The following is a 23,570-nucleotide window of genomic DNA, read 5'->3' on the forward strand; positions in this document are numbered from 1 at the left end:
TGTCCACTGGGGTAAACTCCGACGCAGCGGCACTCAGCCGGGGATTTGTGAGTATCCCCACACCCGCCTGGCGCCTCACACCCTGGGCAACTCCAGAGAAGAAAAGTGCCCAACCCCTATCCAGGAGTATGGTTCTAGGACCGATGCAGTGCGTAGAGGTAAGCCCCAACAGATCTAACTGGTAGAGCTCAACCTCCCGCACAAGCTCTGGCTCCTTCCCCCACAGAGAGGTGACGTTCCACGTCCCCAGAGCCAGCCTTTGCCTCCCGGGTCTGGTCTGTCAAAGTCCCTGGCCTTCACTGCCACCCATGGGGCAGCGCACCCGACCCCAGCGGTTCCTGGGATGGTGGTGAGCCCACAGGATGGAGAGGAGGGGGGTGACACGTTGCTGCTTCGGGCTGTGCCCGGCTGGACTCCGTGGCAAACCCGGTCACCAGGTGCTCGCTGTCGGGCCCTCCGACTGGGCCTGGCTCCAGACGTGGGCCCCGAGCTTCCTCCAGGCAGGGTCTCCTCGACTCTTCTTTGCTTTTTCCTTACACTATCGATAGTGTAATTCAGTTTGTAACTGTCTTTTAGCTTCTGTGAATTATTAAATACTTTTTTATTGTGAACCGGATCTAGTCGTCTGGGACGACTAACCCAGAAGTAAGCTGGAGTAACCCAGAAGTAAGCCAGACCACAGAGCAGCCTGAGGTAGAAAGTACTTCAGCAACGTTGGGATGAATGTTGGGCTGAAGTACGCATTGGAATCATCAATTTTCTCAAGCTCTTGCCTCTGAATGATTTCCTCAAAATTATGTTGGAATGGTGTTGGTCACATCATTCTAGCAAAAAACTGTTTAGTTGTATTTCTTAAGTCTTACATCTTGGAAACAAATGTTGATTTGAAATATCTCTTAATTGGTGCAGTAAAAATGTCAGATTTTCTATATGGGTGAAGTCAACGATGCCTTGATTACATATACATCAGTCATTATGTGGAATTATTGAGAAAAACATTTTTATAGCACCTTAAAAATTTCAGAAATTTGCCATTTGAAGGTACAAATTCAGTTCAGAGATTTTGCTTAGTAAAATATCTTAATTTACTGTCAGACAGGTATTATTCATTTTAATATCTTTCCAGCAACCCTCAAATCAAAGAATAAAGACACTTCACAAACAATTTAGGTGTATTTTCCCTTTTACTCACAAGATGCAGGTAACATGTTTCATACTTAATATGAATATAATTCATTTAATCTTATTTCCATTATGCAATATGTATAGGCCTACTTTGTTTCAAGTATACAACAAAGTACCGTATTTTTCGGACTATAAGGCGCACTTAAAATCCTTAAATTTTCTCAAAAATTGACAGTGCGCCTTATAATCCAGCGCGCCTTATGTATGGTTACTTGTTGTGCTTATTGATCGATTTTATGTGGTACAATGCGCTCAAAAATCTGTCAAAATGTGTAAGTACGACTTTGGTAAGCAACGAAGCCGCTCCGCTCAATGGATATTCGGAGCATTACGGTACGCTGTGTCACTACCTGATCGGCCCCGTAACAGGATCGGTCGCAACTGTCGTCCGAGCTTTAAGCTGGAATCATCACTGAACAGCCAAGTACCGATAACAGCAACAAGACTGACTCGGAAAATGACGAGAGGGATTCGGGCATTCTTGATGCCGAAATCGCACAGCTGTTTCACTCAGACACTGAAGATGAAGAATTCGATGGATTTGTGGAAGAGGAATGAATCGATAAGTGAGTGTATTTTTCTGTACCGGTATTTGTTGTTACAACTGAGTTGAATAAAGTTTGATTTACCGTACTGTGTTGTTTTGCTTAATGCGCCTTATAATCCAGTGCGCCTTATGTGTGAACATAGACACGTTAATTCACAGTGCGCTTTATAATCCGGTGCGCTTTATAGTCCGAAAAATACGGTATCCAACGTTCAGACGAAACATCTTATTTTGAAAACCGGATGTTGTCTTACGTTAATCTTTCTACTAACTTTACAAAGTCCTTCGCTCGCTCCCGATCTGTGCCGTTTGAATGCGTTTACCGTAAATTGCAGCATATAGGCGCCTAAAAGTTAAGTGTCTGCTGAGTTGACCACGGATATCGGAGTGTCCGGTAACCTGACCGTCTACTGCAGGGGTGTCAAACTCATTTTCACCCCGGGCCACATCAGCATCATGGTTGCCCCCAAAGGGCCGGTTGTAACTATAAGACTGTATAAATGTAACTACTCCGCAACATATTGTTAAATAACTGTCTCTGCATTTTATTGTGTATTCAAGTGTAACAATATTGTACATGGTTCTATAAATGTAAAAATATATTTAAGCACATTTCTGTTATCACATCAATAATTTTAATTTAGGGTTAAGAAACCCACATTACTCTATCAAAGATCAAACTTTTAAAGAAAACAACAAAGACAATTAAAGCTGCAAGCAGCATTGATCGGGCCCTCGCAACGTCACACACGTCGAGGGTACTGGCAGGACTCTGGTTGATGCGGCCATGCATTTCTGTGACCATCATACACTGCATGCACAAGTTAGATGATATTTCCTGCGTCGACCAGCAGCATAGCAAGACCATGTTGCCAGGTCTTAAGCCTCAAATGTTTTGAGTGTACCTCCGATACAATCATAAATGTAAGCCTGTTAAGATCATTAAGAAAATGAACGTGTGAATGTGCTTCAGTATTTGTAACATAACAGACTGTCAGGTTACTGGGATGGAGTTCAACTCCCTGCAGTGTCCTACTGATTGTATTTGGACTTACATGAAAGTTAACAGAACAGCAGTGTCATTTGTTTTTACTTGAACACTTTAATTTGACACTGTTTTCATTTTAAGCTCTTCTGTAACTTTAGATTGTAGTGTGAAGCATTCATTGTAACATTTAACCTGATTTTCATGTAGAAGCTCTAGACAGATCATTTATACTAATGCCCACTGACATGGTTTGAAAAACACTGTTGATTAACTTTTGTTCTCCAAGCATCTTAGTTTGCACATATTTAGATCAGAGAAGTCTTTTTCTCATGGTGTGCCCACAAACCCTGTTTGGGCCGCTGTTATTATAGAATTCTGTTTACGTCCGTGGTTGCCAGTAGGTGGCGCTATGACTATGAGTTAATATTGGCATGCAGAAGTCCTAAAATCATGACAGCAATCAAGCATGTCAAGTTTGGGGCAGTTTTGACAAAGTAAGGTTGAGTTACAAAAGCTTGATGGATGATGGCGAATCATGTAAAATTGCCGCGACACCAAGTCCATGTTATCCGATGAAACATCAAGCTTTGAGTAACTTTTAATCGTTAAGGTCTTTAGGTTGTTCTGACCAAATTCTAAGCTGATCGGATTATTTCCCTAGGAGGAGTTTGTAGTGCAGCACCTGGAAAAGGAAATAAAACCACAAGAAATTCATACAAAATTCAAATTGGCTGACTTCCGGTTGGGTTTAGAGCATGGACTCCTAAGACTTTTTTTTAAGTCTACATGTGATACACCTGCTTACCTAATTTCATACATCTAGGTGAAACGTACTGCGAGGGCTGCATCGTTGAAATATTGTAGGGGGCGCTATCGAGCCGAGTTGCCACTCTGAAGCATTAAAATCACATCAGATAACTACATTCAGGATTTTGAATGTGTGTGACAAGTTTGATTTTGTTTTGAGTATTTTTAGCCCCTCAAAAACACCTTTGTTTTTCATGGCGAGGAATGCATCGCCACGGCAACGGCATTTCACAAAACAACAAGCTTTGAGTAACTTTTAATCACAAAGGTCTTTAGATTGTTTTGACCAAATTCTAAGTTGATCTGATTAGTTCCCTGGGAGGAGTTCGTTAAAGTAGAGCGCCTGGAAATTGCAAAAACGACACTAGAAATTCAGACTAAATTCAAAATGGCTGACTTTCGGTTGGGTTTAGGGCATGGCCCCAAGAGACTTTTATTTAAGTCCACATGTGATACATGTGCCTACCAAATTTTGTTAATCTATGTGAAACGTACTGCGAGGGCTGCTTCGTCGAAATTTTGTAGGGGGCGCTATTGAGCCGATTTAACACTTTGATTGAATAAAATCATATTATAGAACTACATTTTGGCCTTGTGATCTGTGTGTCAAGTTTGCTTGTGTTTCGAGCTTTTTTAACCTCTCCAAATGATCATCGTTTTTCACGGCGAAGACTGCGTTACCACGGCAACGGCGTTCGACGAAACATCAAAAGCTTAGAGAACTGGCATTATGAACTTCTTACATTTGTGTGGAACAAATTTGATGTTGATCTGATTTTCCAACTAAGAGAAACAAGCCAAAGTATAAAGACTTTAACTTACTGTTGCCAGTAGGTGGCGCTATGACTATGATTCAAAATTGGCTTGCAGATGTCTTCAGGCCTGGAGTTTAATCAAACATGTGAAATCTGGTAAAGATCTGATGATGCGGAGTCGAGTTACATCAGTTTATTTGTTCACGGCGAAGGATCGAAATTCGCAGAGCCGCCACATCGCCACGCTTCGACAACTTCCTACAATTTTCACAATGAAGCATTATCAAGGTCTTAAGGCTTTTGTGACAAAATTTGAGAAGGATCCGATTAATCTGTGAGCAGTAGGGTGTCAAAGTACACAACCTATGACTTCCTGTTGCCACTAGGTGGCGCTATTACTATGATTCAAAATTGTCATATACATGTGTTCAGGGTCAGGATGTTATGACATATGAGAAATTTGGAGCAGATTAGGCAATGTACAGCCGAGTTACAACAACTTCCTGTTTCATGGCGAATGGTGTTTTTTTGCCGCCACGCCACGGACACATAGTTCGATAACTTTTTGATCTTTGAGTATCGTTTCACTGCCAAGGTCTCAAGAGCATACTGACCAAATCTGAAGGCAATCGGGTTTAATCTCTAGGAGGAGTTTGTTAAAGTACGGCGCCTTGAAACGGTCCAAAAACGTCATAAAATTCAAAATGGCCGACTTCCTGTTTGGTTTAGGATATACCTCCTTTTGACTTTTTTGTACGTCCCATCACGTTCCACATACCTACCAAATTTCATACAGCTAGGTGAAACCCAAAGTTGGGGCTACTCTGTAGGGGGCGCTATCGAGCCAAAATGTCATGCCGCAGCTGGACACCCCAATAATACTGGAATTTTCACCACGATTGAATTTTGTGCCAAATTTCAAAAGATTCCCAGTATCCCAAGCACCTCCTTTTTGCGATGAAACTGGTACGATAATAATAATAATAATAATAATAAAAAACATTAGAATAACAATATGTCCTCCGCTCCGACTACGTCGGTGCTCGGGCCCTAAATATCAAAGAAGTTATTAAATTAACTTTCTTCAAAGCTATTTTTGTCACCTTTCTGCATCACTAATGTCCCTCCCCGTTGTCGTCCCGTGCATGGCAGCTACATCCAAGAGCTCCTTACTGACGGTCAAGTCTGCCTTCAGCCTCTTATAAACATTGATAGATGCGCTGTATCATGAGCTTTCATCAACAGCTAATGAAAAAGACAAGTACCTGCTCGTCTCTTCAGCTAGCTGTGCCGTTAGATTGCTAGACTAGTTCCTGAACTCGGTCTTCGATGGTGTTTCTTCACTAACTGACAATTTTAAAAGTCTGTATCTGTTCAGAGCACACCTGCTCACATACCTTTTAGCATGCACTGCTTCAAAAATGCACCCATTTACCCATAGTTTTCATCTGTTGCAAAGACACGTTTAAAGTCTATGTCAAATGCAGGGTAACCTATGAAGAGCTGCTTCTATTACTGTTGTGTTTATGTACATTATATTTTCGACTTTCTATCTCGTAATTTCGATTTTTTTTTTTTTGCTGGCAGATTCGTGGGCCACATAAAATGATGTCACGGGCCAGATTCGGAGTTTGACACCTGTGCTCTACTGGTTCAGTGGACGCCGGAGAAGTCTGATTGGACATCAGACACAGGATATGGGTTTTCCGGTCAGTAAGTTAGAGTACCATACCGTTCCAACAACAACCTTATTCAGGGTAGGAACAGGATCTCATCATCGTCATCATCCTACTCCTGGGCTGTGTTCCTGTTTTTTCCCCTCTACTTAAGAAAGAAAGCAATTTGGATTCATATCCACTTCTTTATTTCCACTTCTTTATTTCCTCTTCTTCATTACAAAAACATCACATTGCCCACATTTCTTTATCAACATTTTTTTCTGGGGGACGCCAACTGTATCAAATAGGGGACTACCGCTCCCTCCAACACATCTGATGCACCAAACAGGAAAACACACTGGCATAGTCAGTAATGTTCAACGGATCAGTGCTAATGCCAATGTTTGGTTTTTCTTCAGCTGAAACAAGTTAATTAACCGCTTTTGTTACAAGGTGAAATGGGCATTGAGCGAAAAAAGAGGAATGTACAAAAATAGTCAAATCAAACCCCAAAACCATAAGAAAAAACAAATAAAATACCCCAGCTCACTTGGAAAACACTGGCATGTTGGACAATAAGAACACAAATCTCACAGGAAGATGAAGTGCAATGATCAGTAGCTTTACAGCACTCAGTAAAAAAAAGAAAATCTGTCAGTGGGCATTTGTCCTTGGTGACGCTGTGCTTACTCCCATTTGGCAACGCGGACAAACTGCAGGTTTAAACTGTCGATTGGATTCTTGAACTGCAACGCCATGTTTAAAGTCTGATTTGATGCATCGTCAAATGACTCCTTTGGGGGAGGGGGCTTTGTCGGTGTCTTCCTAATTTTCTTCTGCTTATTTTTTCTCAATTCTGTAGAGAGAGAGAGAGGAAAAAAAAGCAGATTACAAAGCAGTTATATAAAGCCTGATCTTTGCCAAGTCACATAAAAAGGTTTTAATCATGCATTTTAATGCACAACAAACAATGTTATTTTCAAAGAAACACAAGAGAATCTCTCATTACAAATATCTTAAGGTTCTGGACGACGTACACCTTGGATCATGAACACAAAACAAGTCACTCAAATGTAATGGCACAACCAGAACCATGGGTGTTAGGACCACAATGGAGGGATTACCACAGTGCTGGTATGGCTATGACCATGGTGGGATGAGTGAGAGGCAAACCAGGAGGAGGGGGTAGGGGGGGACGGCAAGTACATGTGAACACTCGGGAGTTAGAATGATCGAGCACCACACAGCCATGCACGCAGCCAGCCATTATGGAAATGCACTGAGGATGCAGACTATGAGGATGCCCTTACTTCAGCCTGGAAGCCCGACTCGTTTGTTACAAATGTGGGAGGGGGGAGGGGGGCTTTATCGTAGGCTCCTATACTTTGCCAACCTACTACTTTGCTCTGCGGCAATCCTGAAAAAAGGAGTACAGAGACAGCGAGGTGTGGATAGAGGGGTTAAAAAACTAAATAAAGACACAGGCATCAGCTGCAAAGGAGAAAAGAGACTAGCGGGAAAGAAGAGGGAGGTGAGAAAAAAGTCCTCACTGAAAAAAAAAGAAAAAAAAAAAAAGACATTTGTGAAATCATTACTTGGAAAATTCTACTTGCTTAAACGGGGTTAAATGGGCTCGTCTTAAGAGCAAGAAGTAAAAGTGAACAATTACGGAGTGACGTTTTGAGTCTGAGACACAGGCTACAAATTGCTCACTCTGGCCCGTGGAGGGCTCTACATACTGATGGTGAGGAAATTGCCCACTTAGATCACCACTCTTGCAGATCTTGCTGCCATGCTTCACTTCTGGTCCAAGTGGGCACGAGCTCTGCTTCTGGCAGAGGGCCTGGCATCGACATCGCCCTCTAGGGGACCAACTGAGGAGCTGCGATATGAGACAGGCACTTTTCCTCTGGGCTTGAGGCTAAGAACTACCAAGAGGCCTCAAAGCATCCTCGTTGTCTGAAAGGGGCTAGGCTTTCCTCTCTCTCTGGGACTAAAAGGACACTCTAGGGACCATTTGATGCCTGGCGCCATCAGGAGACGTACCTCTTCACGGCTTTCTGGGCCAGCATACGGTTCCCGGCGAGGAAAGTCACACCGCCGATGATAGCCAGGTACTTCAGAGTCTGGAACATGTTCAGGTGAGTCCAGTAGACGTACATCAGGCCCAGCAAGGCTGAAAGGAAATGAGAGAGTGAGCTGGAGCATTGGCATCCAAATCAGTGGTTCCCCAAGTGGGTAGGGTGCTTTTAAAAAAAAAAAAAAAAAAGAAAGAAAAAAGGTATAATATGCATTTTCCTAAAAAAAAACAATGTATGGACCAATTCAAAAATAATTTCTCTCAATCGTCACTTATTACTAACTAGAAGTGTGTGGCAGTGTCTGTGGGTTTTCAGCAAAGAAGAAACAACTGCCCTGTTTCCATCATGTTTTCCACCATCTGAGGTTTCACCGCAACCGTTTTAATTCAACAACACATTGTGCCCTCTTCTTCTGCAATGGCTTAATGGCATCTTACTAGAGAATTAGGGCCAGCAATTGTTGATGCATGTTCTTGAGATGTTGTGGCTGCGGTTGGGGGCGATGTTTCGTATTAAGAATTTACGCGTGGAATTCATGAATGATGCATTGATGAAATTAATTATGATAATTGCACAATGTCAGCCGCGGTTGTTACTGCAACTGACATATCGTCTTGAACAGCAGCAGATGAATTAGAGATGAAGAGGCTGTGCAACAATCAGATGCGTGATGAACATTTCACTTCAGAGACGGGGACTGACCTGCGTGTCCCACGTGGAACAGAACGGTGCTGGGAGTGAAGCTGAAGTTGGAGATGTTTGCTCCGAGCTTCAGCCACTACAGACGAGAGGGGGAATGAAAGACAATGTGATTTTCATCCCCTTCGAGAGCAGCAAACAAAAGGGGCTGAAAAAGTGTTTACCACCTAACACACAAAGCGCTGATCCACTGCAACAATAACTATTACTCAGTACTGAAAATGCCACGGATAAAAATACACCAAAGCCATTGTGATTTCAAAATTAAATACAAGCATTATATTTTCACAGTACTGGAGCCGCATTCGCCGTTTATGAAAGCTTACTACTGAAGAAAAAAAATTAAATAAAACTAGACCACTGTGCATACAACAACAATAACAAAGCTGAATACTGAATATTAAAATAAAGGTTTTGATGAATAATAGAAGGAGGTCTGTTGGTTGGCGGGCCTATAAATGAGACAAATGGTTGCTAAATTATATCCATAGCCAAGTTGCTCTACAGTTAAAAGAGAGAGTTCAGATTATTTGAGGTATGGTTGTGTGAAGTACTTGACCATAGGCGTAGATAGTGGTTTGAAGAAACTGACAGGAATGTGTAAAACCTATTGAAGACACCTATATAAATTCATATCAGTTCAAGAGTATCCTACATTTACAATATTTTCACTGCATTACTTTGGCGTCAGACAGCCCCTTTCCAACAAAGAATTTAAGCAGTTATTTATTCTCTCTGCAAAGCTACAAGACTCCATTGACATAAAAAGTAATTTTACATTGCAGAATTACGTTGCTGGTCTACCGTTGCCTTGATCGGTTAAGGCCAGCCATTAACAATAACACAAACAATAACACAAACAAACTAACTGATCGAGGCAGCGGTAGACCAACAACTCCCGTGTACGGCGAGGTTAAATTACCGTTTTTGTCAAAGGAGTCTGGTGACTTTAAAGGAAGTGTAGATAAAGGCTTCAGTTCCCCATCTGAAAGGGTGGTCTGACCGCAAGGTAAAGTGCTGAAAATATTCTAAATATAGCATAAACTTAAACTGACAGGTTTTTATAGAAACAAGAGGCATGGCCATCTACTGTAGGTAAATACACTGTCTAAGGATAAGTACCTCATACTACACCCCATGTCAAAACATCCAAACTATCCATTTAAGATGATGGCAAAACAGAAAAAAAAAATTTTGTTTGAAATATTACCAGGATGAGCAGAAGTAGTAAGGGAGACAGGATGAGAGCAGTGAAGGTGTTGGAGACCACAGTGGGAGGCTTCTTCTCTGGTTCCCTGAATAAATGCTACCGAGACAGGAGGACATTTTACACAGCTGGACTGATGCTGCTTGATTTTCCATCATCGGGCAGTGAAACTGATAATTAAAAAACAAAAAAGGGTTACCTGGATTTCTGGTTTGGGCACATAAAGAGTTTTGGGCTGAATGGCCACTGGAGCCTCCTCATCCACGAACTTCAGAACAACGTCAGCCTTTCAAAAGATTACAACTCAACTTTAGAGCTCAATATTAACTTCTCAGTGGCTGAGCACTTGTAACATCAGTAAATAGCCCTAATTACCAGCATCAACGGACACTCACCACATTCCACAAGATGGGATTCTCCAAAGTGGCATCCCCAACGATGAGGTGGAGGGAGTAGGTGCCGGACATGGAGTTGAACTCAGATTTCCGCTCTGCTGTGTCCAACTCAAACTTGTACAGTTTCTTGCTGTCGGGTTCGGCCACAAACACGACCTCTTGGCCAGTTTTCTGATTGTGCAGCTTGACGAAAGTCTGCGACAGGGAAAACAAAAAGGTCTTAAACTTGAACAAGGCCGAAAGCTCTTTTTTTTGTCTCCCAAAACGTGACGTGTGCCCGTGTCCCACCCGGATTACATACCTGGTGAGGGGTAAGCTCCACGCCGGTGTTGACGTCAACCAGATGGAAGGCCATGGCAAAGTTTTGGTGGCTGTCTGCTGTGAAGGAGCTCTTGCCTTTGGAGGGATAGTCCACCCTGAGTCATTTAAAAAAAATGTATTAAAAAAATGTAGTACTCTCTCGTCATGCTCCGCAGGGTCGGCTCACTAATCAAATGTATTTCCTTACCTGGTGGTCTTTGTGCCGATGCTCTGGTCCTTATCCACCACGGAGAGGTCCATGTTAGTGACGGCCACCTCGGTGGACACCTTCACTTTGAGCTGCAGACGGACGGAGACACAACACAAAGTTACATCAAGTGACGTCATGACAGCAGCAAACCAATCCCTGATAGAAGAATGACTACAATCATGTTCAGATGGACCGTCAACCCAGGACAGGCTGCAGCCACAACAGGAAGGGTTTGCCAGGTTGCTTTTGGCAGCCATCTTGAGGAAGTGGTTGCCATCAGTGGCAACTAGTTAACACATTAAAAAATATATACCAAATTCTGTAAAGTATCTGATAAAACAAACTACAATAGACTTTTGTTCTGTTTCTTTAATAAAGCTTGTATTCTTTCATGTCGCATTTGCTGTCGTATTACTCCATAGAATCTTAATTACTCAAAATATAAGGTGACTAAATTTGAAACCATATTTTCAGTGTCGGCAACCAAAAGCTGATGCTGATGCCTGAGTTAAAAGTTAGCGTTGAGTCCTGCACCTTCTCCCAAAGACACCTTTAACATTTAATTAAAATCATTCCACTATTTTTAAACATTGCGTCTCCTTATTCTGACCGCCACCTCACCTCAACATGATTGGCAACAAGCCGGGTATCTCCAGTCACTGCAACGGCAAACTGGTAATATCCGCTGGCAGGCTGGCTGGACATGAAGTTCAGTTCAAAGACACCACTGAAAATCAGATAAACAAAATATAACACGGTGTAGATTCGACCAAAACCAGGCCGTTCTTTAATCCTGTAAAGAATCGGAATATGCTTAGCTAAACATAATCAACACAGTCAACAAAAAAAAAGCTCAACAATTACATTTGCATAATGTTACAATTCAAACTGCATTTCTGTCACACTGTATGTGGGCGTATATTTCTTCTAGTTTTTGGGATTGTCTTCAAATAAAGGGGAACCTGAGTGAATGTTATGAAGCTAACACTTATCTGTCGGATCAAACATACTCTTTAAGTGTGAATGGAGCTTGGCTAAGGATGATGCTCTTGGAGGCCACGGCGTACGCAGATTCCACCAGCACGTTGGCCAAGGCCAGAGGTTGAGACATGACATCAGTGATAAGGAGCTGTGAATCACACAAAGAAACAGCATCACTGTGAGCTGATTAAAACCCACTCAGAGGACTGTAGCCAGGTTAAGATCCCACAATCTGTACCTGCAGGGTTGGCTGGCTGTGGGACACCGTGGCAGGGCCGGTAGCACTGACGATGACCGGCACGTGGAAACGGTTGTTGGAGAGAGCGGCGGCAGCACTTGCCACACTGAAGGCCTCGGCCAGAGAGTCCCAGGACTTCTTGCTGAAGATAGAGTTCACCAGCTGGATGACCTGGTCCTGTACCGAAAACACATTGCCCATCAGTTTCAGAAAAGGAAAAATCCCATGGGGCGAAAAGCCTGTCAGACAGATATCGTACCTCCTTCAGAGGGGGCTCCATGTCCACATGATCTGACAGGGAATAAGCAGCGGTCACAAACAAGGCGGTCGCCTCGAGTCCCTCCTCAAACTGGAGGTAGATGCCACCAAGATCATCCAAACGAGCCGTAAGATCCTGAAAGGGGAAAAAAGTTAAAACTTTGAGAATTCAAAATATATGTGCAAGATTAAGAGTCCAAGTGCGTCTTGCGCTAACTCAAAACACAGCCACACAGCACCACCTGGTGGAGGTTTAAGAGCTCACCTCAATTTCCTCCAGCATTCCTCCGAGTTCTGCCTGCTGGGACAGGCGTGCTGCAGTTTGCAGAGCTGAAGTGATACTGTACGGAGAAGAGAAGACGTGTTGCAAATCAAATTTACTCATGAGCACGGCAAGAAGGACACAGAATGATACCGCACTCCCTGACCCACACGACGAACACTTACGCCATGACGTTGTCCTCCTTGTTGATTCGACCGGTCAAGGCACCTACAACTTCCTGGGAGGCCAGAGGAAGCCCCAGAGAGCTGAGAGCGCTCACGGCTCTGTGAATCTGAGTCATGGTGGAATCTTCACTAACCGCTGCCAGGAGGAGGTCTCGCGTTTCGTTGGACACGGGGATCTATGGCGTGAAGGAAAACAGTTGGTTCTAAGGGGTTAGCATTAGTGTAAAGCCATCGTCCACTTTTCCATTTGGACATTACGGTCTATACTATCTTAAATTATTATTTTACTCTCACTGCCATCATATGAAAAGTTGTTTTTAACATCTTGACCATGAAGCAATGACGCATATTTCCCATCCCATTTATGGTAGTCTTCTTAATATTTTGAAATGTATATAGTTTTGTCTATATTGTCCAGCCCAACTACACATGTATCCATTTCAAAATGCTTTTGCATAGAAAAGGATGACAGCAGCACAGATAAGAAGGCAGAGGCACACATACCTCACATCCTGAAATGGCTTGACTGGTCTCAGCAGCAAAGAAGAGAGAGTCAACGTTAGAGGGATCCAGCTGGGATTTGAGAAACTGGCACACTCCCTGCAAACACGAACACATTTTAAGCCAAAGAACATCGAGGATCAACATGTAACATGTCATATCCAGGTTGAATTATCACTGAATGTTTATATCGGAATTACTGACCGCAATTATGGTGGGATTTTCTTACCTCGTGATCGGGAACAGTTGCCCCGAGCTTGGTCAGACCAACGACCGAGTAGTATGCGGAGTCCACATCGGTAAACTGTTGGCTCAGGAGGTTCTGCAGCCGGGCCACATCAGACAGGGAGAGGTAGTGCGCCGGTGTGAGCGCCTGAGCTCCAGTGAGAGCCAGGCTGAGGAGGAACAACCCAAACAGCCCTGCAGACACAGAGCGGAAATAGGTTAACCTGCCGTCTGGTATAAAGGCGTATTTATCGGTTACAACCACGGAGAGCAAACACTACACTTATATAACGTACTATCTGTTGTATTCATTCATTGTGACAACGCTCGCTCGTTCATTGCACGTTAAGCTACAAAGGCGAGCTAACGTTAGCTAGCGTCGGTTGGGAGCAATACACTTGGTGCTATTGCTTCACCAATTCTACAATTGGCGGTTCCATAATGTTACTCAAAACGTCAATATCACAAAAAATATACCTATAGAACAATACATTTGAAATGTATAGTAGAATGTTCACTTACGAGACCGGTCCATGTCTTGCAGTCTTATGCAGCGTCACCAAAACCGACGATTGCTTCCGGTATGTCAGTGTGAGCTGTCACCAAAGGTATAATATCCGGCAGTACGTTTAACATTTCAAAATAAAAGCCACAGTAAGTACACGTCAGATTAATTCAGCCTATGTGCCAAATTAAGGATAATGATAGTTTCATTGGTACACGCCAAATATATTAGTTATGCGCTGTTTAATAATAATAACTTTTTTAATAATAATAACTTTTTTTTAAATGCCAACTTCTAGTTAGATACACTGCTTTGTGCTGCAGAAGCATAATCAGGAGGAAAGTGTGCATTGGACATATTGTGTTTTATTAAATTTCTTAACAAAATGCTGTATGATAAAGTAAAAACATACAACTCTATATTTACAAACAGTGCCAACTGACATAATATTCTTAACATCAACAGCATTCATGACCCCATTACATCGCCACTACATGGATGCTGCAACAACTTTCCCAAGTGTATTCATCACTCAGCTGGCTCTCAATCAGAAGTAGATCTCCTTGATGGATAACAGATGTGTGCTGCGTGCACTGTTAAATTTCCAGCAGACACACAATTTTACCCCTTAAGATCTCATTTTTACTTTGCATATTGAGATGTATATTATGAATCTAGACACACATTTTTACAACAAGACAATGTTCACTTCACATTTTCAACATGAAGCCCCCCCCCCCCCCTTGTCTCTAAATGCATTAGTGATCAAGCTGACTGAATTTACTCCATATGCAAGTCATACAACAGAACTTAAGTCTTTGTATTCTTCACAACTTTAAAAAACAGTTAAATTACAGACACATTACGCAATATAAAACCATGTCTTTTCAGTGATAGCTAAAGTGTATGGCCGTGATTTTCTTTCGATTCTACGTTCAATCTTTAAGATTTTTTTAAGTGACAATATTCACAGATTCATTGCTATTTTTTTTTTTTTTTTTTCAAGCTTTGCACGAAGCCATTGGAGTGAGATTTAATCTAAAATCACCCCTTAAATTATTCATGGGGCTATATATTGTCAGTGTTGCGATTGCTAATGAGAACTGTACTAAACCTACACATGACATGCTGCTTTTCTACACCACAGGTTACAACGGGAAAACGGTACAGGGGACAAATGGCAACATTAAGTTCTGCATGTGTAACATGTTGGTGTGAAGACGAGACACGTCTCAGGACAGAATCAGTGCCCGGTTGGGTGCGCGGGATTTTAGCGAGTGAAGGTAGTGTCTCGCTTTCTCCGTCATTATGAGCTGGTCTTTAGTTTGTCCGCAAACAACCGTCTCCCATTCTTTTGACATCTGAAGGTAGAGAAAAAAACAACAAAAAAAACCAGGTCAAAACAGAAAAAAGCTCCATTGAAATACTTTTCCATCCATTCCTTTCAAACGTTTAAAAACAAAAAAAAGTGGAACTTACCGTAACTGGAGGCACCGTGCTGGGAAATATGGCACTGTCGCTGGGTCCCAAAAGGAAACCCTGATCCAAAATATTGTCGTGCTGCTTACTGCAAAACGACGAGGTGTTAAGAGACACCAACACCGGCTCTTCCTGTGGTTGGAAAAGAGGAGGACAAAACAAGTTAGGATGCGTCAAATCTACGGACTGACTTATGATACGTTTAGACTTCTTTTTTTTACCTTAATTGTGTGTTTGGCTTCAATTTTGAGCAATTTGCGTTTGGATGTAGGCATCACATGGCAGTCCACGGCATCCAGGGCCAATGATTTCCGCACTTTCTTCATAGGAGGCCGATGCTGGGAATAAAATAAACAATCAAACGCTAAGTTAGTTGCTTCAACAAGAAAGACAATGATGAAGTCTGCATAAAATAAAAGCGACAACAATAGGACCAAGCAGAAATGGAAAGAGGTCAGAATTGAACTTTCAAAAAAGGGTTTCATTGTTAATGTTACAGCATGGAAGCTAAAACTTATTTATAAAATTAGTTCAAAGCATTCTTGAATGGCCGTGGCAGTAAAAGCCTATAAATATCTGGTTGGAGGAAATTAATGAACACGGGATTTCACACTCATTCGTTTCTTTTGCAGCTGTCTGCTGACCAACAGTGAAAGACTGTCCTTGTAACCTGACTTCACATTTGGGTTAGCTGCTGTTATGCTAGCTTTTGTAAATGTATATAATGCCTCATTTGTTTTTCTGAAAACGTCTTGTTCTATAAGTTAACTATCCATCTTTAAAATATATAAGATAAATTAGCATGAACTACAACTACTTGCTATTGGTATTAAAACACTGCACAGAGCAGTGGCCATTAGCTAGCCAGTTGTTAGCTAGTGTGCATTATTACTAATGTCCATGTTATTTTGAATGAGGTTCTCTTATGTTCTATTATCGTGCTGGCTTTCTTTAATCTAGCACCAATACGTTTCAGTGTTATGGTGTACCATTAACAGGGGTTAAAGGATGTAAACAGATCAGTCAAATATTAGAGTTGACCCCGTTACCATCGTTTTGCGCCTTTGCTCAGGCGGAGTCGAGCGTACACCACCCAAGTCAATCCCAGAGTCTCTCATGATGACCTCGTTTATGTCGTCTTCAAGGTTCGGAGTCTGAGGCTGACATTACACAGCAGGAAAAAAAAAAAGAAGAAGTGTTAATGCAGGGTTGATTAAACCACAAGGTGAACTCATTCCTTTCCACTGACAAGCACATACAGTTGTGGTCAAAAGTTTACATACACTTGTAAAGAACATAATGTCATGGCTCTCTTGAGTTTCCCCGTTATTTCTACAACTCTGATTTTTCTCTGATAGAGTGATTGGAACAGATACTTCTTTGTCACAAAAAACATTCATGAAGTTTGGTTCTTTCATGACTTTATTATGGGTTAACAGAAAAAGTGATCAAATCTGCTGGGTCAAAAATATACATACAGCAGTGCTAATATTTGGTTACATGTCCCTTGGCCATTTTCACTTCAATTAGGCGCTTTTGGTAGCCATCCACAAGCTTCTGGCAAGCTTCTCGTTGAATCTTTGACCACTCCTCTTGACAGAATTGGTGCAGTTCAGTTAAATTTGATGGCTTTCTGACATGGACTTGTTTCTTCAGCATTGTCCACATGTTCTCAATGGGATTTAAGTCAGGACTTTGGGAAGGCCATTCTAAAACCCTAATTCTAGCCTGATTTAGCCATTCCATTACCACTTTTGATGTGTGTTTGGGGTCATTGTCCTGTTGGAACACCCAACTGCGCCCAAGACCCAACCTTCGGGCTGATGATTTTAGGTTATCTTGAAGAATTTGAAGGTAATCCTCCTTCTTCATTATCCCATTTACTCTCTGTAAAGCACCAGTTCCATTGGCAGCAAAACAGCCCCACAGCATAATACTACTACCACCGTGCTTGACGGTAGGCATGGTGTTCTTGGGGTTAAAGGCCTCACCTTTTCTCTTCCAAACATATTGCTGGGCATTGTGGCCAAACAGCTCGATTTTTCTTTCGTCTGACCACAGAACTTTCCTCCAGAAGGTCTTATCTTTGTCCATGTGATCAGCAGCAAACTTCAGTCGAGCCTTAAGGTGCCGCTTTTGGAGCAAGGGCTTCCTTCTTGCACGGCAGCCTCTCAGTCCATGGAGATGCAAAACACGCTTGACTGTGGACACTGACACCTGTGTTCCAGCAGCTTCTAATTCTTGGCAGATCTGCTTTTTGGTGGTTCTCGGTTGACTCTTCACCCTCCTGACCAATTTTCTCTCAGCAGCAGGTGATAGCTTGCGTTTTCTTCCTGATCGTGGCAGTGACAAAACAGTGCCATGCACTTTATACTTACAAACAATTGTTTGCACTGTTGCTCTTGGGACCTGTAGCTGCTTTGAAATGGCTCCAAGTGACTTTCCTGACTTGTTCAAGTCAATGATTCGCTTTTTCAGATCCATGCTGAGCTCCTTTGACTTTCCCATTGCAGCGTTTGTGGGCGTTTGTATCCAATGAGCCCTATTTAAATGGCCTCAGAGAAGTCACCATTTGTAGTCACTCATAAGAAGTTAAGAGGCCATGCTATGAAGCTCATTTCATTGACACAACTTCCTAAGTCACCAAAATTGCTAATTCATGTTGCTGTATGTATATTTTTGACCCAGCAGATTTTGTCACTTTTTCTGTTAACCCATAATAAAGACATGAAAGAACCAAACTTCATGAATGTTTTTTGTGACAAAGAAGTATCTGTTCCAATCACTCTATCAGAGAAAAATCTGAGTTGTAGAAATAACTGGAAACTCAAGAGAGCCATGACATTATGTTCTTTACAAGTGTATGTAAACTTTTGACCACAACTGTATACTCACCAGAGGCTGCAGAGGCCCGTACTTTTCCATGGCGTTTTTGAACGGCGTTGGAGTTCGCGGGGTCGAACAGAGCTCGGACTTGTGGTTGGGTGTGACAAACCTACATGAAGACAAGATGTGAACACCAAGACTCAAATTCAAATCTGGTATTGAATCTTATTAGGCTTAGCTGCAGCCTAATTCGTGTTCGCAACCTGCAACTACAACCTGTAAATGAGAGGAGTGGCTTCATTTCTAAAATGGTTATCAAATGTAATTGACAAATTCAATGTTTGTAGCTGTCTGTACATCCCGAGCAACATACAATACTAGTGTTACAGAGTGATGTGTGAATCTGCCTTCAAACATCTGGCCGGGGACAGCAGATGAAAACTAGCCTCTCTGGCTATCTCTGGCTCACTTACAGTTTCACTGTTGATTGGTGTGCATTGTCACTGCAAAATAAATAAACAAAAAAAATCCAGATATTTTGCCGACCCCATACTGGATCCGAAATGCAACAAGCTGTTGGAACCCATCACTAGTTAGAGACCACTCACGCTGAGTTTTCCTTCTGGGTGAGGGGGGTCTTCTCACGCTGTAGCGGTGTAGTAACAATGGCTTTCTGGCTGCACACCGGCGTGGATGTGAGGGACGGGTTCTCCAGGTCGTGAGTGTCCAGCTTGGTCCACATGTTGAGGAACTGGAACGACACGCGTTGAGTCAATGGACCGTCTCATGCGACAATACAAGCGGCGGCAAAAAAAAGCTGAATGCTTTACTAACGTACCTGAGATGGAGAAAAGGGCAAGATTTTGACAGGAGTGCTCTTGGGAGTCATGGAGTTATTGCTGTCGGGGGACAAGGCGATGCGTCTCCGGCTGCGGCGGTTCAGTATGGAGGGCGGCGTGACCCCTCCGGGGGAGATGGGGATGAGTTCGCCCTTGCTGCCTTTGCTCAGCTCCTGCAGGGCGCTGCCCTCCAGCCGAAACTGGTGGCGCTCTGGGCTCAGACTGTCCTCTGGCAGGTCGAAGGCCGCAAGGTTGCACCAGCCATCCAAGTCCTGGTAGCAGAAGAGACATTTTTACTTGTGAGTCAGACTTCTAGTCACTATAAAATATTACCATTAACTATGCCTTTTATACGTTTTTTTCCACGGTTGGATAAATATAGAGTACAAATATTTTATCGCAGTATATACATGTTTTGTAGAGGAACAATAACAATATACATATTAAAACAGCACAAATGATCTTTTCCTTATCTGTATGTAACTGAACTTTATATACAGTTGTGGTCAAAAGTTTACATACACTTGTAAAGAACATAATGTCATGGCTCTCTTGAGTTTCCAGTTATTTCTACAACTCAGATTTTTCTCTGATAGAGTGATTGGAACAGATACTTCTTTGTCACAAAAAACATTCATGAAGTTTGGTTCTTTCATGTCTTTATTATGGGTTAACAGAAAAAGTGACAAAATCTGCTGGGTCAAAAATATACATACAGCAACATGAATTAGCAATTTTGGTGACTTAGAAAGTTGTGTCAATGAAATGAGCTTCATAGCATGGTCTCTTAACTTCTTATGAGTGACTACAAATGGTGACTTCTCTGAGGCCATTTAAATAGGGCTCATTGGATACAAACGCCCACAAACGCTGCAATGGGAAAGTCAAAGGAGCTCAGCATGGATCTGAAAAAGCGAATCATTGACTTGAACAAGTCAGGAAAGTCACTTGGAGCCATTTCAAAGCAGCTACAGGTCCCAAGAGCAACAGTGCAAACAATTGTTTGTAAGTATAAAGTGCATGGCACTGTTTTGTCACTGCCACGATCAGGAAGAAAACGCAAGCTATCACCTGCTGCTGAGAGAAAATTGGTCAGGAGGGTGAAGAGTCAACCGAGAACCACCAAAAAGCAGATCTGCCAAGAATTAGAAGCTGCTGGAACACAGGTGTCAGTGTCCACAGTCAAGCGTGTTTTGCATCTCCATGGACTGAGAGGCTGCCGTGCAAGAAGGAAGACCTTGCTCCAAAAGCGGCACCTTAAGGCTCGACTGAAGTTTGCTGCTGATCACATGGACAAAGATAAGACCTTCTGGAGGAAAGTTCTGTGGTCAGACGAAAGAAAAATCGAGCTGTTTGGCCACAATGCCCAGCAATATGTTTGGAAGAGAAAAGGTGAGGCCTTTAACCCCAAGAACACCATGCCTACCGTCAAGCACGGTGGTAGTAGTATTATGCTGTGGGGCTGTTTTGCTGCCAATGGAACTGGTGCTTTACAGAGAGTAAATGGGATAATGAAGAAGGAGGATTACCTTCAAATTCTTCAAGATAACCTAAAATCATCAGCCCGAAGGTTGGGTCTTGGGCGCAGTTGGGTGTTCCAACAGGACAATGACCCCAAACACACATCAAAAGTGGTAATGGAATGGCTAAATCAGGCTAGAATTAGGGTTTTAGAATGGCCTTCCCAAAGTCCTGACTTACATCCCATTGAGAACATGTGGACAATGCTGAAGAAACAAGTCCATGTCAGAAAGCCATCAAATTTAACTGAACTGCACCAATTCTGTCAAGAGGAGTGGTCAAAGATTCAACGAGAAGCTTGCCAGAAGCTTGTGGATGGCTACCAAAAGCGCCTAATTGAAGTGAAAATGGCCAAGGGACATGTAACCAAATATTAGCACTGCTGTATGTATATTTTTGACCCAGCAGATTTGATCACTTTTTCTGTTAACCCATAATAAAGTCATGAAAGAACCAAACTTCATGAATGTTTTTTGTGACAAAGAAGTATCTGTTCCAATCACTCTATCAGAGAAAAATCAGAGTTGTAGAAATAACGGGGAAACTCAAGAGAGCCATGACATTATGTTCTTTACAAGTGTATGTAAACTTTTGACCACAACTGTACAAAAGCACTATTTGTCATTGGTAGCAACAACAACAAAAAAGCGGTTGCATTCAAGCAACCAAGATGGGAGAATCGTCGATTGGATGCATGTTTAATTTACATGCTATGCGATGTGTCTATTTGTTGGTTATTGGGGGATACGTACCCCGTCCACCATGTCCAGCACTTCCTTCAGTACTGGGCCAGTGGGGGAGAGAAAGCCAGAGCTATCCACCACCCAGCTGGTACTGTTCATCTCTCCCGCGGCATCTGCTTCGCTCTTGGGACTTAGGCCGTCCTTTGGAGAGGACGCGGCCTTTGACGGCCCCGCTTCGCCGGACTCTGCTTTAACTGCGGCGGAGATGGGCGTTTCCTGCAACCGGTCGGCAAATGACAAACATCTATAACAATACTGACATCAAAAACATGATAACGGACGTGTAATACAGATATTTCTTTCCAAACCACTGACGGAGATTAAATTATTCAAAGCCACCCTGTATTTAAATTGCGATATTTTACAAATCGATGCGACTGGTTGCTCACCGAAGGATGCGTTGTCTGCTCTGGATCCTTTTCTGCGCCATCTTGGGAGCAACTGGCCATCTGTGCAATAAATAAATAAAAGTTCAACATCCCTACATCCATCTAAGAGGAGAACATCATGGGGGAAAAAAATAGCCCACCTGCACATCTTTATTTACACGGTCCAACAGCTCTTCAAGTTCATTTGGCCTAAAGACCTCCCCAGCAAAGAAGCCCATCTCTAATTTGCGCTTGATGGTGGAGTTCCAGTGGTTCTTCACGGCGTTATCCGTCCTGTGAACAAACATCACAACGTGAGTCCTTTTGAGAGGGGTTTTAATCAAAAAGTCATCCTCTGAGCTGACGTAGCTGGAGTGTATTCACCTTCCAGGGAGCAGCTTGGCAATCTCAGCCCAGCGGTTTCCCAGCAGGCAGTGCGCCTTGTAGATGATGAGGTCCTCTTCCGCCGTCCACGACGACTTCTTCACATTGGGATTGAGGTGGTTGTGCCAGCGCTCTCGACACTGCTTCCCCAGTCGGCCCTTCAGGTGCTTGGCTACCATCGCCCACTGCTTGTTGCCGTAGAGATTGACAAGCTCTATGACCTGAGGGGACAAGGGGTGCACAAGGACTTATCGTACTGTTTGTTTTAGTCGTATTTTAAACCCGCATGCACTGAAACCCAACGAGTCACTTACCTTCTCATCCTCCTCTTTGGTCCAAGGGCCTTTGACCAATTCTGGATCCAAGACCTTAAACCAACGGTGCTGACACTGGTGCTCAGTGTGATTCTGAGCAAAACAAAAACGAGCAGGAATGATATTTCTGTAGATATTTTTATTTATTTATAAATAGCCAAGGAAACCCCGAAGCTTATTGTCAACCACAAAAACAAAAAGGATGATCTAACTCACTGGGATGTAGTTGGCGATATATTTCCAATCATTTGGTCCCCGTTTTTGAACCAGAGCCTTGAGCTTGTCATCCTTTTGACACAAACAAACAAGCATGTTTACGTTACCTTGTCCTACACAGCCTTTATGTATTTACCAGGAGAGGGGGGGGGGGTCAGGAGTCGTTGGGACAACATGCAAATTACTGGAACGTGTGAAGACAATCACCTCCTCTTGTGTCCATTTCACCTTCACTTTCCCACCGTCTCTCTGCTCTGCCACATCGGAATCGGTGTCCTGGTGCATGGCGTCCTCTCCATCCTCACTGAGGAAGAAAAAGGCTGTGATGTGCACCGATAAAGCTGACAGTGAACGCAGCACGGACACATCTTCATGGTGTGGCGAGGATGACCAGATTATCAGGTTTACTTCTATTGGCGACGATCTCATCCGTATAAAGTGCTGCATGGCAAACTACATAGTCGGTGCAGTATTAGACAGTTGAATTGATTGCTGTGATTTAACATACATGGAGTGATTGACGTTAAATTAAATACTGTATTTATTTTTTTTAATTCTCCGGAAAAGGGCGGCACAGACAAGGAGTCCCTGAAGTACTTACAAGTGGAAAGATTAGGTCCAAAAGCAAACATTTTCCAAAGCCAACTGAATGCAATCAACGCCGTAGCGTCAAAAGCTAATGTTGTATCCGTCTGGAATAAAAGGAGTACTGCTTACGCTGCGGAAAACAAAGAATAACATCTTACCCGCGCGGCCACCAAGACATTTCCCTCCGTTTCTGTTGTTTACGGTCAGGCGGTGATTTGTCCTGCAGCCGTTGCACGTCATGTGCACGTATATCTGGTAATATATCGGTGTATTCCGCGTGTTTGTTGTCTCCGTGAGGCGGTTC

General features: G+C 42.8%; 2 protein-coding genes across 4 annotated transcripts; both read right to left on the minus strand.

Annotated features, from left to right (window-relative positions):
* Positions 1 to 6,129: 6,129 nt before the first annotated feature.
* On the minus strand, positions 6,130 to 14,079 carry rpn2 (ribophorin II). Of its 2 annotated transcripts, XM_068712596.1 has the most exons (18): positions 14,006 to 14,079; positions 13,488 to 13,678; positions 13,262 to 13,357; positions 12,758 to 12,933; positions 12,576 to 12,651; positions 12,312 to 12,446; positions 12,053 to 12,229; positions 11,844 to 11,962; positions 11,455 to 11,560; positions 10,831 to 10,922; positions 10,624 to 10,738; positions 10,323 to 10,517; positions 10,127 to 10,213; positions 9,931 to 10,026; positions 8,724 to 8,799; positions 7,987 to 8,116; positions 7,251 to 7,357; positions 6,130 to 6,796 (listed from the first exon to the last, which is right to left on the minus strand). In XM_068712596.1, exons 1-17 carry the CDS (start codon positions 14,016 to 14,018, stop codon positions 7,306 to 7,308), a joined length of 1,932 nt encoding a protein of 643 aa, XP_068568697.1. In that variant the 5' UTR covers positions 14,019 to 14,079; the 3' UTR covers positions 6,130 to 6,796; positions 7,251 to 7,305. The 2 variants fall into 2 exon arrangements, with proteins under 2 accessions (XP_068568697.1, XP_068568698.1); XM_068712597.1 differs by lacking the exon at positions 7,251 to 7,357.
* Positions 14,080 to 14,333: 254 nt separating this feature from the next.
* On the minus strand, positions 14,334 to 23,507 carry mybl2b (v-myb avian myeloblastosis viral oncogene homolog-like 2b). Of its 2 annotated transcripts, XM_068712598.1 has the most exons (15): positions 23,425 to 23,507; positions 22,886 to 22,982; positions 22,679 to 22,750; positions 22,463 to 22,555; positions 22,149 to 22,369; positions 21,926 to 22,058; positions 21,786 to 21,845; positions 21,406 to 21,612; positions 19,132 to 19,404; positions 18,902 to 19,044; positions 18,363 to 18,462; positions 16,517 to 16,627; positions 15,689 to 15,805; positions 15,468 to 15,599; positions 14,334 to 15,349 (listed from the first exon to the last, which is right to left on the minus strand). In XM_068712598.1, the coding sequence occupies exons 1-15, from the start codon at positions 23,442 to 23,444 to the stop codon at positions 15,221 to 15,223; spliced, it is 1,908 nt and encodes a 635-aa protein (XP_068568699.1). In that variant the 5' UTR covers positions 23,445 to 23,507; the 3' UTR covers positions 14,334 to 15,220. The 2 variants fall into 2 exon arrangements, 1 of the variants encoding a protein (XP_068568699.1); XR_011103264.1 differs by lacking the exons at positions 14,334 to 15,349; positions 15,468 to 15,599 and having other exon boundaries at positions 15,716 to 15,805; positions 18,385 to 18,462.
* Positions 23,508 to 23,570: the final 63 nt, after the last annotated feature.

The sequence above is a fragment of the Cebidichthys violaceus genome, unplaced genomic scaffold, assembly GCF_023349555.1.
Source record: "Cebidichthys violaceus isolate CVI_PGR_0920_01 unplaced genomic scaffold, fCebVio1.0.p SCAF_17, whole genome shotgun sequence".
NCBI lineage: Eukaryota > Metazoa > Chordata > Actinopteri > Perciformes > Stichaeidae > Cebidichthys > Cebidichthys violaceus.